The sequence below is a fragment of the Ctenopharyngodon idella genome, chromosome 1 (assembly GCF_019924925.1).
Source record: "Ctenopharyngodon idella isolate HZGC_01 chromosome 1, HZGC01, whole genome shotgun sequence".
NCBI classification, from domain to species: Eukaryota; Metazoa; Chordata; class Actinopteri; order Cypriniformes; family Xenocyprididae; genus Ctenopharyngodon; species Ctenopharyngodon idella.
In genome coordinates this window covers 21,713,574-21,730,566 of record NC_067220.1, presented here as the reverse complement: position 1 = coordinate 21,730,566, position 16,993 = coordinate 21,713,574, and the positions used below count along the sequence as shown (strand labels likewise).

The 16,993-nt window shown below is 38.0% G+C and overlaps 1 protein-coding gene across 4 annotated transcripts in view; it reads left to right on the top strand.

Moving 5' to 3' along the window:
- The window catches only part of fbxw7 (F-box and WD repeat domain containing 7), a 169,430-nt gene extending 152,775 nt beyond the window's left edge, over window positions 1–16,655 (top strand). For all 4 annotated transcript variants that reach the window (XM_051893948.1, XM_051893939.1, XM_051893965.1 and 1 more), the window contains 4 exons: window positions 6,819–7,000; window positions 8,365–8,590; window positions 10,537–10,747; window positions 14,287–16,655. In XM_051893948.1, the coding sequence (XP_051749908.1) occupies window positions 6,819–7,000; window positions 8,365–8,590; window positions 10,537–10,747; window positions 14,287–14,555 (888 nt within the window). In that variant the 3' untranslated portion in view covers window positions 14,556–16,655. The remainder of the gene's footprint in view (window positions 1–6,818; window positions 7,001–8,364; window positions 8,591–10,536; window positions 10,748–14,286) is intronic.
- The last annotated feature ends 338 nt before the right edge of the window (window positions 16,656–16,993 follow it).

The following is a 16,993-nucleotide window of genomic DNA, read 5'->3' as shown; positions in this document are numbered from 1 at the left end:
CAGTCGATAACCGCATGATGCCAGTATTGTGCATCCCCTAATATAAAGAAGATTATAGCTATGTAGTGTCTCAAATCTGATGCAATGCGTTAGAGAGTCCCACGGCACTGGCTGTGGCCAATTAAACAGGAAATGCTGTGTCCTTTGAAGCGCCTGTCAGAGGAAGTGGAACAGTGATGCAGGAGACAATAGGATTTAGTGCGACTATACTCTTTCATACACTCTTCACTTCTCCAGTTCACTCAGCTGCGAACTATTAACTGTTTTTTTGAGTACATTAGTTAAGTCCAATATACATTCTTCTTGTGTTTTTAAAAATTAGCATTTTCCGCACTTTTGTGGTCTGCAGTCCTGTTGTCATGGCCACAGCCACAAATGTTATTTCGGCTGCGTATGCCTCTCTGAATCTATGGATGTGGTCCCCCTCCCCTCTGTTTCATTGCTCTGTCCATCTCTTTCTGGTTCTCTTACAGTGTCTCTGTTTCTTGACCTTGGGTCTGTTTACTTTTTCCTCTCGCTACACTTCAGTTCACCATTTAAATTCTGTAAACCCCAGGAGCTCATGCAAGCAGCTCACAGGCAGATACTCACCCTCTGAGACTAAAACCTTCTCGGGTTGGGATCGATAGCAGATCTAGACAAATAGGCTCCTTTGGGTCATGGGTCCCGAATTTCTACATCACCAACCCCCATATACACACATACTCAGACAAACACTATGTGTTTTTTTTCTCCCAGTTTGACCTCTATTTTGTCTAAAGAATGAAAGCATGTGCTTTTGCTTTGTGTGGTGGTTGGATGTGTCATTGTCCAAAATTCTCTGCGTTCTTTGTTTGCTTTGCTCTGATATTGTCTGAGGATAAAGCTGGCAAAAGAATGTCATAGCGAGGGAATAGTTGAAATTCCTTTGCACGCAAGTGCTCCTTTCTCATTAAACACCCTTCACTGTTTTCACTCATTATAGTGGAGCCCATTTTGAGTTTATAGATTAATACAGAAAATTGCCGTTCACTTGTTTTTCACAAGCAAAAAAAAAGTCTGTCTAAAGGGGCCATTTTGCTGCAGTCCATCTGTTGAAAGCAGCAGGTTTCTTTCTGTTTAGGTAAAAAGGTGCCCTTCACTGCTGATCTGAGACCAGATTAACAGCTTTTCCCATTACAGATAATGTTTATTGAGAGTTGGCAACACCACCACTATGCGCTGGTTCCCGCTTTCTGTAGAAGTGATTCATGAAAAACTTGGACGGGAAAGAACATGTTTTATAGAGAAATACTGGATATTATATAATCAAGGATATTATATTTATGCACACAAAAACAGTTTGAGACATGCAGTCTTGTCGAAGGTCTTTTTGAATGATTCTTTTATAATGTGTTATGGTTCAATTTGACTCATTTTGGTTTTTGATAAGTCAAATATTGTTTTGGAATGTGTACAAAATTTCTATCATGATTATGATGTTTGTGGGTCAATTTAACCCACATATTTCATTGTTAAAGGCAGCCTCATAGACCCGAAATAAAAAGAGTAGTTGAGAAACTGACATAAAACAAGTATTTACATTTATGCATTTGGCTGATGCTTTAACCAAAGAAACTTGCACCGCATTGAAGGTGTACATTTTTATAAGTTTATGCATGTTCAATTCATTGCAAATCAAACCCACGATCTTGGCGTTGTTAGCGCCATGCTCTACCACTTAAGCTCCAAGAAAGCACTTCTTCTCTTAACCATGTTTTTAAAAAATGTGAAAAAATAGCAATATTTGTATTATTTTATTCCGACCATAATGATCATACCCAGATTTGTAACCTAATAAAAGAATCTGCCCATAAGAGTCATGTTTTCATAAACTCTGCTTGTGAGAGCAATTCACTAGACATGTTTTCTTGCTGTTATTTAGTGGTTACATGTCTTTATTTTCAGCTGAATCATAAAAGCTGCATAGGAAACACTGGCATAACTACATTAGTATACCAGTTGACAAATTTATACTGGTATATTTTTGATTTTATACCCAACCCCTAGTATCATTAGCCCAACATGAACATAAGTAAATGTCTGAGCGAAGCCTGATATGAATGGTAGATAAAGATCTGATAGGCGTGCCGTGGATTACAGACCATCTTCACCCACACTTGCATGATAATACTATTACTGGCCCCCTTCCATAGTAAATGAATGGGCCTCATGCTGTGTAATAGGAAAGTGATTTTGAGGGAAGATTAGGCTCTAACGCAGCATCATGCTCATTTGAATGTGTGCCACGCTTGAGGATGTGTACAGCACGATAAGCGTCTGATGAGGGATGAAAAGTGACAGAAACATAAGCAAACAGATGAGCTTCTTTGGATTAGGATCAGTATAAGAACAGGGGATTCTGTGGACTTGGGTTTTAATGTTGTCTCCATGGCATGACCAACAAAACAAACTACATTGCTCAAGTTACCTGGTAAATAGATGAGGCGTTTTAGTGATTGCACCACTTCACGGATTATATGTAGCACTCTCTCTCCGTCTCACTGAGAGCTGTCGGACTCATCCACACTCTCCCCGAGTTGAGAAGGATTCATCCTAAAACTTCAGAGATGATAACCAGCACTCTGAAGCAATGGAAGTTTCCTCTCTGCCAGCTGTACGGACATGTCTGATGTCTAGCAGTTTTAAAATGCCTGTGGAATATTCCTCATATAGTGACAGTGACACTTGGCCAACATCTCTCTCTTTCTGTCACATCACAACCAGCCCAGGGCTAAGATGTATTTAATCTGGCTTCTCTGAGATGTGTCGACAGGATTTACCCACAGCTCTTTTCACCTGTTCAGGGATGAGTGGCGTGGAAAGTTTTGGTGACCACAAAGGGTTATGTGGATGCCTTGAAAATGAGACTAAAAGGCTTTTCACACTGTGCTTAAAGCAGCATTTCTCGCTTGTAATTTTGAAAGAGAAACCCTGGCCTGGCTATGCCCGATTTTCAAAAGTCTGATTTTTTTTTTTTTTTTTTTTTTTTTCAGGCCTGGAAAACTTAGAAATTTAATAAATTCATAGAAAATTCTGTAGTCAATAGAAATGTTACTAATGCTCTATTATAAAATATTTATTTGGTTAAGTATATCTTGTAAGTGTCTCTGTAAAATAAATTATTTAAAAAAAATGATAAATCTATGCACATCAAAACAGTCTTGGCCAAGGTTGGGATTCATCTAGGGGTGACCAGTATTAGCAAAACTGATTCAAAACTGCCAATCTTTAGTTTGCATATCTTTCAAAAGTGTGATTTCCTGGCCTGGAAAAGTCATGGAAATAAAAAAAAAATTCTAAAAGATCTTAGAGAAGGCATGGAAAATTCTTTAGTCAATGGAAATGATTTTATGCTTTATAATAAAATATATAAATTATATATATACATATGTCTTGCAAAAATAACTTAAATGGATTTATCTGAAAATGTGTGAACCCTGTAAACACTGCAAAATTATGCTAAAAAGTTACAGCAAAATATTTGGAAACACATAACTGGTCATAAACATCATCAGCGTTTACCGCATTAAAATTTCATGAGCTTTTTGTACTATTTAGTTTCAGCACCTGAGGGGAAAAAATAATGTCGAACAGCAACGACAAATGCATTAACTGGAATAAACCAGCAGCGGTATTATGTTTGTAGAACTTTTCATAAGATGTAAGATGCCAAAGCAGATTTGCCAAAATACCTTCAGACAAATCACTTATTAAAGCATCTACTTGCATGATATAAACTCATGAATATGCAAATAAGAACATAAACCCGGCCTTTACAAATGTACAGTGTGATATTTCAAAACTTACCCGGGATTAATTACTAACCCAGGGTAAAGTATGAACTGTATGAAACCCTGGGTTTATTGACGAATTCAAACCCAAAAGCCCTTGAGACCGTTTATGCAATGTGCTCAAAGCAACTCTCTGCCGCTGGAGGTCACCTTTCGTGGAGTTGTTTACAGTAGCGCAGGAGGCCTGGGTGTGACAGGACGTACTGTAGAGAGGAGTGAGGAGGTCACAGGGAGTGTATGAGCATATGCATCTGTGTCTCTTACTGTGAAAACAGCCCTCCAGCCTCCATTCTCCTGTTTACTTCTTGCTTTCATCACATCTTTCACTCATCCTAAAGCCTTTGGCTCCATTTCACGCTCTCTCCCCTCGTTTTCGCTGCTTTATTCCGCTTTTAATTTCCTGCGACTCTCCTCCCCCTCCCTCGCTCCAGCCATGACTCAGACTGCACCTTTGGCTGACCACCAACTCCTTAACATGCAGACTGCAGCACTCCTGCCCAAACCATCCACCCACTCCTGCATCAGAGAAACAAACACACCCAGCCGGAGATTACCTTCATATGCTGATCTTGCAAATCGTATATTGGAATATGTCTATAGCTGTTCTTAAATAAGCTTTAACCTCTGCTTGTTTGAGGCCTGATTGTCTAAACACCCCAACTAAAGATTTTTAAATGGGTTTTATGGTAGCTGTAGATAGATAATTAGCTGCATACCATTCATATGTAATGAGGTAAAATGCATCTAACCCAGTGTTATTTTTTTAATCATTTATATTATTATAGTATTTACTAATGTTGAATTAGCTTTTATTTTTAAGTTTTCATTTATTTAAATTTTAGTCATTTCGTTTTTGCAATTTTGCAAATTTAGATTTCAGTTTAAGAATCGTACTTCAACTTTTCAGTTGCGAATTTTGGTTTGTTTTTATTTTATTTATAGCTTTATTAATGAAAACATTTTTTTTTTTTTTGTAGTTTGTTTTAACCATAACAACACTGATCTAACCTCTGATGACCTTTTGAATAGTCATTCTTTCCCAGAAAGCTTGGAACTCAAGTAATATTGTGGTGACAGCATTGCTAGGTTTTGTACGCAAAGACTGTTCGCCCTTCTATTTACGCAAACAGCCATCAGCCATTTATTGGCCCTAAATGAGGTTTTGTGCTCACGAGAACCATACCATGGTTATGGCACACTATAATTTCCTTTATTTACCTTGTATAGCCTCCTTTAACTCCTTTACAGAGCCCAGGCTCAACAGCTGAACTGTTTAATTGACAGATGTTCTTCAATCTTTAGTTCCCACAAACCATTGTAGTCTGTGGTTTGATGTTGAAAAGTTTTAATAATAGTGCTCTTCCAGATGGGAGAGGACTTTTTTAGTATGGAAATAGGAGGGTTAGCAATGAAAACAGCTGCTCTAAACAGTCTGCTCACCATCTGAAACACACAATTTGTGTGCCAATCCTGGCCATTCAGGGATACGGTGGGTTTTGAACACGAAAACGAGTGTTGAAATGGGACCCGCTTCAGTCCGACAAGCGCAATGTGGATTTTTGGAAGGAGACTAAACAAAATAAGCACTGGCACTTTACCACCCTAGCCACAATTTGCACGGTATCTTCTTCCCTAAGATTAGATGTGGACTGTAAAATGAGTGGAATTTGAAAGGGGTTACTCAAATGGATTTAAACCTCGATCCTTGGCTTCAAACATTTCCCACCAGCCACTCAAACGGAATGCTAATCTCAATGCCTCGTGGGTGCCACAGACTTGCTCTTTTATGGTTTCTCAACGGGCAGATAAACAGACACCTAAGCCATTTGGTTTCAAAGGTCCTCTCCGAGACACAGCCTGAGCAGGCTGTAATCGCCTGAGAACACGGCCTGAAAGCTCTCCGTGCTCACCGGCATTATTTAAACCACCCCAACATTCCATGGGAAAGATCTATCGCCTTAGTAACATGTACTCATTATGGAACACAACACCTCATGCATAATGCAGTAAGAAGTACATTAATATTCATGATATAACCTCCCTCCTTTTTCTCTCTGGCGTGTTATGGACACTACAAATTTGAGTGGAGTAGCTTTTGATCACAAGATAAGAAATTGGCTTTGGGCACATTTTAACACGGGATTGTTCAGAGATGACATCCCTGTCGTTCCTTCAGTTCCCTATGAAGAGCCATTCTGCTTTTAACCCCTTCATTTTATTGTCCCATTTGTCATTTTTGCAGGTACAGTAATGGTTTGAAATGATTGTTAATTGGTTTGATTTTCTCAGTAGTTGCTCTTTTGTTCCATCAATTGCCACATACGGCGATAGAACAAAGCAAGGCACGTTAAAACGCTTGAAAGCCCTCTGTGTTGTGGAGGTTGGTCTCCACTTCTAAAGATTAATGATGCATTGCGGTTGATCATGAATCGAGATGGAGACAGAAATAGGAGCAGCTGCATTATGAATTAAAGGCCTTGAGACCTCCTCTTTCACATCTCCTGGGTTTATCACCCCTGCTTTTATCGGTCATGGTTCAGAGGTTACGCCTTTGACACTTGCAATGCTTTCCACTCGCCTCATAACCCAATGAAATGACCATAGGCACCTTTGATTCCATGTTTGCCTCTGAAATTAAATTGAATTTGGTTTAATTATATTTAGAGGAAATGGCCCTTAGCCTTATGGATTATTCTAAAGGATTTCTCTCATCATGCCGATCAATATCTAATATATTACATGAAGTAAACTGTTTCTTTTTCTATTAACTATGCTTCAAATGGGCTGTAGAGTTATTTGATATATGTTGATAAGCAAAAGTAATGTCTTGGGTAAAGGTCAAAATGATAAATCTGAGTGCTTAAAATTAGTGCAGTCATTGGGTAATTCATTTGCAACCTTTTTTGTTGGCCATTTTTTGTTCGCCATTCTTTCAGTTGCATTTTAAACACGTGCCATTGTAATTCAATTGATTTACACTTGTATTCCTTCTTTCTTTGTCGCCAGTGTTTGCGGACGTTAGTCGGCCACACCGGTGGGGTCTGGTCCTCTCAGATGCGAGACAACATCATTATCAGTGGCTCCACAGACCGAACGCTGAAGGTCTGGAATGCAGAGACGGGAGAATGTATCCACACGCTGTACGGTCATACCTCAACAGTGCGCTGTATGCACTTGCATGAGAAAAGGTAACATCTACTACCTCCCAAATGGCACTTTACATGCAGATGCATATAGATTACTCCACTGAGGGTAAACAAGCTTTACTCACATTTATTATTACAGTAAAGGCAGTAATATTGTGAAATATTTTAACAATAAAAAAGCTGTTTTCTATTTGAATATATTTTAAAATGTAATGTATTCCTGTGATGGTACAGCAGCCACTACTACAGTCTTCAGTGTCACATGATCCTTCAGAAATCATGTTTTAGTGATCAAGTGTTTTCCTTTGTGGTCATCTTGTGGTCATATGACAAAATAAATTGGATTAAATAATGTCTAAGGATGATTCCCAGCAAAGGGGTACATGACATTTAACCTATTAAACAGAATTTAATAATAGATTTACATTAATTAAATACTTTATTAGAAATATTAAGATTATCCCAGTTTTTATAAGGGAAAACCAAAAAAAAAAAGTGCATGATTAATAAATTTGTGTGGATTGCACTCTTAGCACAATATATTTTTTTAACTCGCAGTATCAAATATTAAAATTAGATGTTAAAAACATTTAAATTTAATATTTAAATATTAATATTAACTGAAATATTAATGGTAATGAATCGAATTGAAACATTTTTGGTTAAAAGAAATTGAAAGTGAAACATTGATGTGGAGTATAAGCTTTGGATAAACAACTACCATGCATGAGTTCATTTACTTTCAAGTGTTATATAAAGTACAGTATATTATATAATACTTCTTTAAAGATAATTCCCTTTAATAGCAGCAGACAATATATGATTGTGTGCTGGTTAAACCGCACATTTCCCATCTGGTTTCAGCTGTACACATTAACCGTGCGGAGTACTCGCATACAGAGTTGAGCTTTGCTTCTTTATGCTCTGTTGTGAACTACACAATTGCTCGGCTGACAATATTCTCTGTTTTGAAAGCCTTTGGGCCAATTGGTGTGCATATTTTCCCTTTGTGTCAAGCTTGATTGCTTATTTTGTTCGGTGACCTCAGGCTTCATTCAGCAACAACAATAGTAGTTTCTGTTTGTTACTCTTATGCTTCACCAGCACCCATTTTAATGTTCATTTTGTTTGTTTAGAAAAAAATATATATCAAACTCATGTCCTAGGGGTCTGGTTTTTATAAGCAAATAATGTTTTTGCTTTGATTTATGTAATGCTATAAGCAAATACAACCCTTGAAGGTACAAGCAATTGACTGTCATAGACTGCTGAATTAATGGCTGATTAAATTCTACCATCATAAGTTGAAAAAGAAATCATTTTAACATTATTATGTGAAACTTTTAATGCAAGCACACACTCCTTTAAGATGTTGAAAAGTAAAGCAGTTTGTTTTTCTCTCTCAGGGTGGTGAGTGGTTCTCGGGACGCCACGCTGCGGGTTTGGGACATAGAGACGGGTCAGTGTTTGCACGTGCTCATGGGTCACGTGGCAGCCGTTCGTTGCGTACAGTATGACGGCCGTAGGGTGGTCAGCGGGGCCTATGACTTCATGGTGAAAGTGTGGGATCCTGAAACCGAGACCTGCCTACACACACTCCAGGGTCACACCAACAGAGTCTACTCCCTTCAGGTAAACATAGACATTTACGCACACCTGACACATGTGCCCTGACTAACGCTCAACCACTTCACCTGCCTCTCAGAGGTCAGATAAATGACTGATGGATTCATAGTCCTTTAAAGCAAGAAAAAGAATCAAGCCATCTCCTCAAAGAAAAATGAAATGTCTTTGTGGGTCATTGCTACGTTAATTCTTGAGCAGTAAGGCAAGAGATCTTTAAAGCACAATCATCACTCAGTGCTCTAAAGGAGCATGGGTTAAAGAGATATTTGGCCTGAATAAGAAGCACTATCATTCTGTCTATTCTCTTGAAAAGCTTTCGTGACCTACAGCTAACTGTGCAGGAAGTTTACCTGAACCACATTCCATCAGTGACTCAGTATGATCTAATCATGAGTGCTATTATGTGTAACCGTAATAGGATCTGCAAAATGGGGGGATGGATAAATGTCTTTTTTTGTTTTTACCTTGAAAAATTAAAATAATGATTAAAGTGTGCACTTAAAGGGATAATTCACCCAAAACTGAAAATTATCCCATGTTTTACTCATCCTCAAGCCATCCTAGGTGTATGACTATCTTCTTTTTTTAGACAAACACTATCAGAGATATATTTAAAAATATCCTTAGTCCTCCAAGGTTTATAATGGTGAATGGGGGGGTGCGTTTTGAAGCCAAAAATAATGCAGCCATCCCTAAAAAAAAAATAGTAATCCATACAACTCCAGTGGGTTAATAAAGGCCTTCTGAAGCAAAGCGATGCGTTTTTTTTTTGGTAAGAAAAAATATCCATATTTAAAACTTTATAAATTCAAATAACTAGCTTCCGGCTGACGACCGTACACAGAATGCACAAGTCGACTTGCGCCAAATGAGTAATCCTCTGACGTGATGGATGATGCTGGATGTAGGAGTAATCTTGTAATTTTAGACGCCTCTCGCGGTTCAAACAAATAGGGCTGTGCAACAAATATAAGCTCCTCTTCTCTTATATCGAAATCCTCCAAAATTTCTCTTTAAAAATTACCATTTTAGACTTATAATTCATGACCAGTGATTTGTTTTGTTCTATCCTCTGTGCCTCCATGTTTGTCATCACGTTGTGCATCAGGTCAGGATACTCTTCCGCCGCAAATCGGCTTGCGCATTCTGCGTACGTTCGTCCGCCGGAAGCTAGTTATTTGAATTTATAAAGTTTTAAATACAGATATTTTTATTACAAAAATGCATCGGTTTGCTTCAGAAGGCCTTTATTAACCCCCTGGAGTCGTATGGATTACTGCCATTATAAACCTTGGAGGACTAAGCATATTTATAAATATATCTCTGATTGTGTTTGTCTGAATGAAGATAGTCATATACACCTAGAATGGCTTGAGGGGGAGTGAATCATGGGATAATTTTCATTTTTGGGTGAACTATCCTTTTAAGGTGCACTGAAGGTGTAATGAAATATGTATTGTTTTTTTAAATGGTTACACTAAATGACATTATTAAATTGTTAAACTGTTGTAAACCAACATTACTGCAAAGATTACATATTTAAGAACGAAGGCATTTTAAACAAGATTTATTTTTTCTTGGACAGCCTATTTGTCTTTGACCAAGCTGCTGTGGGACAAAGCATTTGGACTGTAGTCCGTACTAATCTGCATTTGCCCTCATTTGTTCATATATCCATAATTTTAAGAGCTTTGCCAAAAAAAATTAATCAAACACAGTGCAATAACAATGCAATGGAAAATATCTGGAATTCAGCTGTGCTGCATCTCATTGTGAAATGAATCAAATCCCTGCCCTGCTCAATAAAGCTTTTATTGAATTGCTCTTGGGTTTTATTCTAGACACAGAATAAGCCAAATGACTACTCTGGGTGTTTAGCCACAGTCGTTTTCTTACATAACGCAATTTATTAATTACTGAACAATGATTTATTTAATCCGCTCTTTCTACAGTTCGATGGCATCCATGTGGTGAGCGGTTCGTTGGACACGTCAATTCGGGTGTGGGATGTAGAGACAGGAAACTGTATTCACACGCTCACAGGTCATCAGTCTCTCACCAGCGGCATGGAGCTCAAAGATAATATCCTCGTCTCTGGAAACGCAGACTCCACCGTCAAGATCTGGGACATCAAGACCGGCCAGTGCCTACAGACACTGCAAGGTGAGCAGAAAGAGTATGACTGATCGCAACTCAGTCAAAGGAATAGTTCACCTAAAAATTACAATGATAGATCAGTGACTTAGTCACCATTAAATCAAAATTGACGATTCTTAAACTGTGTTCACACTGCCAGGGACATCGCCAGTGGCTGGCAGTGAGGTCGTAAGTGGGTGTTCCCATTTCTAGTTGCCTAGCATTCACGGATGCTATTCATTGTTGTAGACACTGAATCCATTTTCTTACTGCTAAAAACTAAACTAAGGGAAAAGACTAAATATAAATGGAATCAGAACATAAAATGCTTAATATTAAAGATGAACAAGAAACAGCAAGTGCTTTTTGCCATCATGGCTATTTATGTGCAGCAAAAGCACAAGCGCTGGTCTATCTGGGTTCACAAATCCATTCAGGCTCTGAGTCAGCATGGCGAGTACTCCTGTATGTATACACAAGACATATCATAAATTATAGGAAAGTTGCTGACATCTAAAATAACATCACATACGCTCGACTGAATTTACTCCTATTGGTTGTCGTTCCCGAATGTCGTTCTTTATTTGTATAAAGTTTAACAGCTCAATTTTGTCCCTTCATTGGACACGCCTACATCCTGTTGCCAACGGTCACTGTCACTCATGTTCCCGGACATCACCAGCTCTCCACTGAAATGAATGGGAGCATGTCACTTTGTCGCTGCATCGCTGGCAGTTTGAACACAGCTTTATTTTTTTAGGAATTATTGCAGTGTTTATTATAAATTATTTATCGGTACACATACAACATGAAGTAAATAAATGAAAAAGAGAGATAGAGAGATATAGATGTAGTAGTTAGTTTTTGGGTGAACTGTTCCTTTAAGAGCTTCATCCATTGCATTTTGAAATGGAAATGGAAATGACAGGCATTTGTTTCCAAAGATGTATTTTTCATAATTCCCAGCCTCTCTTAGCATCTTGAGCCTTAATCTTCTGGAAGGGTGAGGAATAGATGACATGATGAAAGGAATTGGAGGGGGTTGTGGTGGTCTTGTTGCGGGTGCCCAGAGGGTAAGACAGAGGGGGATGGACCATTTAGCAGTTTGTAGGTCATTTAATTAGGTCATTGAGCATTTCCTGTTATCACTTAATGACTCTCGTTTGACATAATAAACAAAAACACACATTTGACCCCAGACAAGATGCTCAACTCAACGGCGGAGCTTTGAAGTGCGAATGCTCATACACACAGTCACTCATTAAAGGAAAAGGGTCTATTGTGTCACTCTGTGTAGTGTCTTGCACATCAATAGAGAGCGGCCATCTCATTTACATTCACACAGTTGACTTTAGCACTCTACTAATGGGTATTCATGAACAAATTTGTGCCTTTGAAATGGATATTTTTAGTTTTCATTCACACATGAACTTCAATCTGTCTTTGTTCTCAGGTCTAGATGTTTGATAATATAATTTTCAGTATTTGACTGCGGATTGCCTGTGATGTTGCTGTAATAACTCACCACACCCCTCTGCAATAACAGGAGCCAGTATAGCACATCTTTTTTTTTCCTCCCTCTATATATGCCTCGCTGACAGCAGTCTAAGCACTTTTGTTTAGACTCATATGTTCCTTGGCCTATCAGAAAGACTGGCTCAATTCAATACCTCAAGGGCATAGAATCAAAGCCATTTATGCCACAGTATTTCCCGTAACCATAGTTACACGTTCTCTCTCCTCTCTCTCCATCGTGGCAAGTAGCTGCACTTCGATTTCCTGTCTATGGGAGCTTTCAGCGCGTGTGTGTGATGAGCCTCTGCATATGGAATCCCTTGTGAAAAAGTACAAATTAGCATAATTTTAAAGAGAGTACTTATTAGGGAAATAATATACTTTAAAAGAATATACCTAAATGCAAATTGAATGTAATTTTTTTTTGACACTTAAATGCATAAAATAGTTTAAATTTTATATTAAATGCAATTATTTGAACATAAGAGTGCTTCTTTGGTCAATTTAAGTAGGGCTAAAGTATATAATTATATGTAATCTCATAATTCCTTCTATTGTCTTTGAAATATGATTAAAGTGTAATGCTGTATATACTTATAAGCACTTAATGGTAACTGAAATATACTTTAATGCAATTTCTATTGAAACATACATTTAATACATTTAAAATATATTAACAATAAATATAATATTGAATAAAACACTCCATTTAAGATGCTTATCAAGTACTTTAAGTATGCTTTAGTATGTTATTTAATACCTCAATATAAGTGTACTTTAAAGCATGACGATATACAGGCAGGTGAGTTTGATCATGGTTGGAGTTAAACTCTGAAAAGTGGACCTCGAGGGCCAGAGTTGAATACAAAGCCTCGCACATGACATGCAAGAAAAAAATAGTAGGCTATATTGTGCGCACAATTAATTCGTGCGCATGATTTAGCAAATCGAGGGAATGAAATAGTAAATTGTGCGCACTATTTAGTAAGTCGATGGAACAAATTAGAAAATCATGTGCACTATTTGCTTTTTTTTTTTTTCTCCTACGTCATGTGAGGGGCTCCATAGTTGAAAACTGTACTTTTTTCTAATTTAACATTATTACAAGTAGAGCCGCATGATCCCGTTTCCAACACCCAGGTAGTCTTGTACCTTAAGGACGTTTCAGCTATGTCTATTAAACCTTTGACAAGTAGCTACGATCACAGCAAAACATTCAGATGTGCGTTTGCGCTGTCCCTGACCTAAAGAGATCAGTTGTCATGTAAAGTTATGAAACGGCTTCACAAACAGTCCTTTCAACCACACAGTATCATTATTTCTCTGTTACACTAATTTAAATGATCACAAAAGTACTGGGACAAAAGTTTATATTTCAGATATAAACACTGATATCTACGGTAGCGATCAAAATAGGCTAATCACCTTTTGAAAGTAACTTGAGGGTTCAAAGATTGTATCAATAACATCATTACACCTGTAGGTGGCGACAAGTACAGTTAAAAATGTATTTGTCATTGAATCATTCATTCGAGAGATGTTTTCAAAAACGCTGATTCATTCAGTAATGAAACAAGTTAAGTCTTTATGAATGGGTCATTGAATCATTAATTCAAACCGATTTAAAAAATAACAACATAATAATACTAATTTCAAATTAATGAGACTGCAGCAATTAACATTTTGTCAGAACCGCTGGTAAATTACATGTTATTTTGTTTAGTTGTCTATTCAGAATCATGGGAGAACCGTGAAACAAATAATTTGTGATTCTCAATTTATCCAGAATTGTGCAGCTCTAATAACAAAGTGCACTTTTTAAGTGTACTCAAGTGTCAAGAAACAATCAAAGTGAAAGTGTACTCCAAGTACACTTAAGTGGCCTTTTATTTCAGTAATATTATATTATCTGCAAGTACATTTAAATATATAATATATATACTTTTAATATTTTGCAAGTGTACATTCAATACAATTAATTTCACTTCTTTTTCACAATGAATTTCAACTCCTAACTTTTCTTTTCTTTTCTTTTTTTTCCCCACTCTCAGGTCCCCACAAGCACCAGAGTGCAGTAACGTGCTTGCAGTTCAACAAGAATTTTGTCATCACCAGCTCCGATGACGGTACGGTGAAGTTGTGGGACCTTCGGACAGGCGAGTTCATCCGCAACCTGGTCACACTGGAGAGCGGAGGCAGTGGCGGTGTGGTCTGGCGCATCCGTGCCTCCAATACCAAACTCGTTTGCGCAGTGGGCAGCCGTAACGGCACAGAGGAAACCAAGCTCCTGGTGTTGGACTTCGATGTGGACATGAAGTGAAGGGGGTGAACTTAATGGGGACTTGTTTGGAAAATGGGGAGGGGGGGTGGGAGAGCAACCTGCCCCGGGTCTTTCCGTGCCAGGACCGATTGCTCACTTCATGGCATCTCCACCTCCCCGATAAGTTGCCGCCAACATCTCTCCCCGTCGTGCCACGGTCCACGACTGCCGCCACAGTTCCGTTCACCTTCCGAAAGGGGGAGGGGTGGGGGCAGACACTCATGCACCACAGCATTCTGGGAAGGAAACTGACAAGAAAGACTTGGGAAGACAGGATTGTCCCTTTTCCTACCACTCAAGGCGACCTTGCACAGAGACTTGTTTACTCAAGCCTGACTGAAATTCACACCCTTATGTACAAACGTTATTTTTTTGATCAAAACAGTCAACACTGTATACATGACCCTAACGCATCAACACGGACACGGAGTGATAAATAGTGTATACAAATAAAATTTTAATGGAGAAAGATGAGAATTGAAGAGCTTTGTACTGCGGGAGTGTTTGGAGAAAGAGAGACAAAGGAAGCCAATTTTGTCAGTCCTCATCAACCTCAGCACACGCCAAATATCCCTTTCTTCCTCACACGTTATTTTCTTTTGTATCCGTTTTTTTTTTCTTTGTTCCCCACAACTTTTTTTTTTTTTTTTTCTTCGCATCAACAGCTGTGAATGAATTAAAGTTTTGTGCTTTCTTTTCAAGTTCAGCATTTTTTGTTCACTTCCTGTCTACTGTTGCAAACAACAGGTCTCAGTATTAAGCTAAACCCACTCTGCTGTTTCACACATTTTTGAGGTTTTATTTTGTAATGTGTTTTTTTTTTTTTTTAATTTAGTGCTCCATAAGCAGTGCCTCTCTGGATCGGAGATGACCTGTGTTCATTGTTTTTCAACCAGTCTGGTCTCATTAGTTCATCAGTGCTGGTGCTCTGTGGGAAATGGGAATGTTTTCCCATAAGCTCCTGGGAATATGTCTCTCCCCCACCTCCCCCCACCTTTTTTCCCCCCAGTACTGTCCATCCCAGTGGCCAAACTGGATTTTATGCTGCTAGACACACAGAAAAATAAGGTGGAACTTTAACTGGCTGTGACGTTTTAGTCCCAGACGAAATTCTAAACAAAAGTTACTTGTAGAGTTTGAACTTGTAAAAACGACACAAACAAACATACCAACAAAAGCAAGATATCGACATAACAGCTTCTCTTTTTTTGCCACTGAAACTTGAGCCAAATGTGCCTCTACGAGGCGTAGAGGAGGGAGAATGTCTGACAAAGAGACTGGTTTGTCTGCTGAGATGAAACGACGGACGAGTAGAAACTATTTTGCGCATTTGTGAGCATGACTGGGTGTGCGTGCGGGTGTGTGTTTGAGCAAATTGTTCACACATTCCTTGGGACAAAAGCTCTGTCAGCCTGTTCTGTGTGGAAATGTATGCTTTGACAAAAAAAAAAGAATACCGTTCTTGTTTTTAATTAGTTGAAAAACGAGATTGTTGGAACCGATGTTAAGTTACCGAAGAAAAAAGGTGGTCTTAGTGTACAGAAATGGACATCTGATTACGTTTTAAGTGCTAGAGCTAACCTGGTTCCGTTGGTAATGCTCTCATGAGTTTTTTTTGTTTTGTTTCGTTTTTTTTTTTTGTTTCGTTTTTTTTTTTTTTTTTTTTTTTTTTTTTTTTTTTTTTTTTAAATGGTAAAGCAGCTTCATAGATAAACAGAACGTAACCGCATCCGTAGCCAAACGATTTGTCTCATCCTCCAAGTCACACAACTCAAGCTGAACTGTGAAAGTGGTTTAACACTGTATATTAAAAGAAAAAACAATCTTGTTCTTTCTCCTGTTTTTTTTTTTTTTTTTTTTTTTTTTTTGTCTTTTTTTGTCTTTTTTCTTTTTCTTTTTTTTTTTTCCTGTTTAATTTATAATCTGGTTTGAGAAATCAGATGTTGGAGCTGTTTTATTTTTTTCAGTTTATGTAAACTGCCTGGCATAACAGACAGATAAAAAAGAAACCTTAAAGGGATTGTGTATTTGTTTGATTCATTTAGAATTTTTATTTTCTTATAACTTAAGTGCAATAAAATGTGGGTTTTTCTTTGTTCATTTCAACGATTTTGGCTGTCTGTGTTCCTCAATGTGTGAAAGTGTGTCATGTGTCTAATAAAGCTTCTATAGTTTGTTCTGCTTAAGAAAAAGGCATTCCAACCATGGGGCTTATTGGTTAATGTGATATTCATTTAACAAGGCAGAAAAGCTCGTCTTCTCTCGTCTTTTAGACAGGATGATAAGTTTTCTCCTTCTGGTACATCTAATTCTCTCTTTAAAGCCCCAGATGCTTGAGCTGCACTGCAGTGTGTCCTGCAAGAATAGCTGATAAATCATTTAAAAATATCTGCCTGATGTCTCAAGGGTAGATCAGTAACCTTTCTAAACCTTTTTAA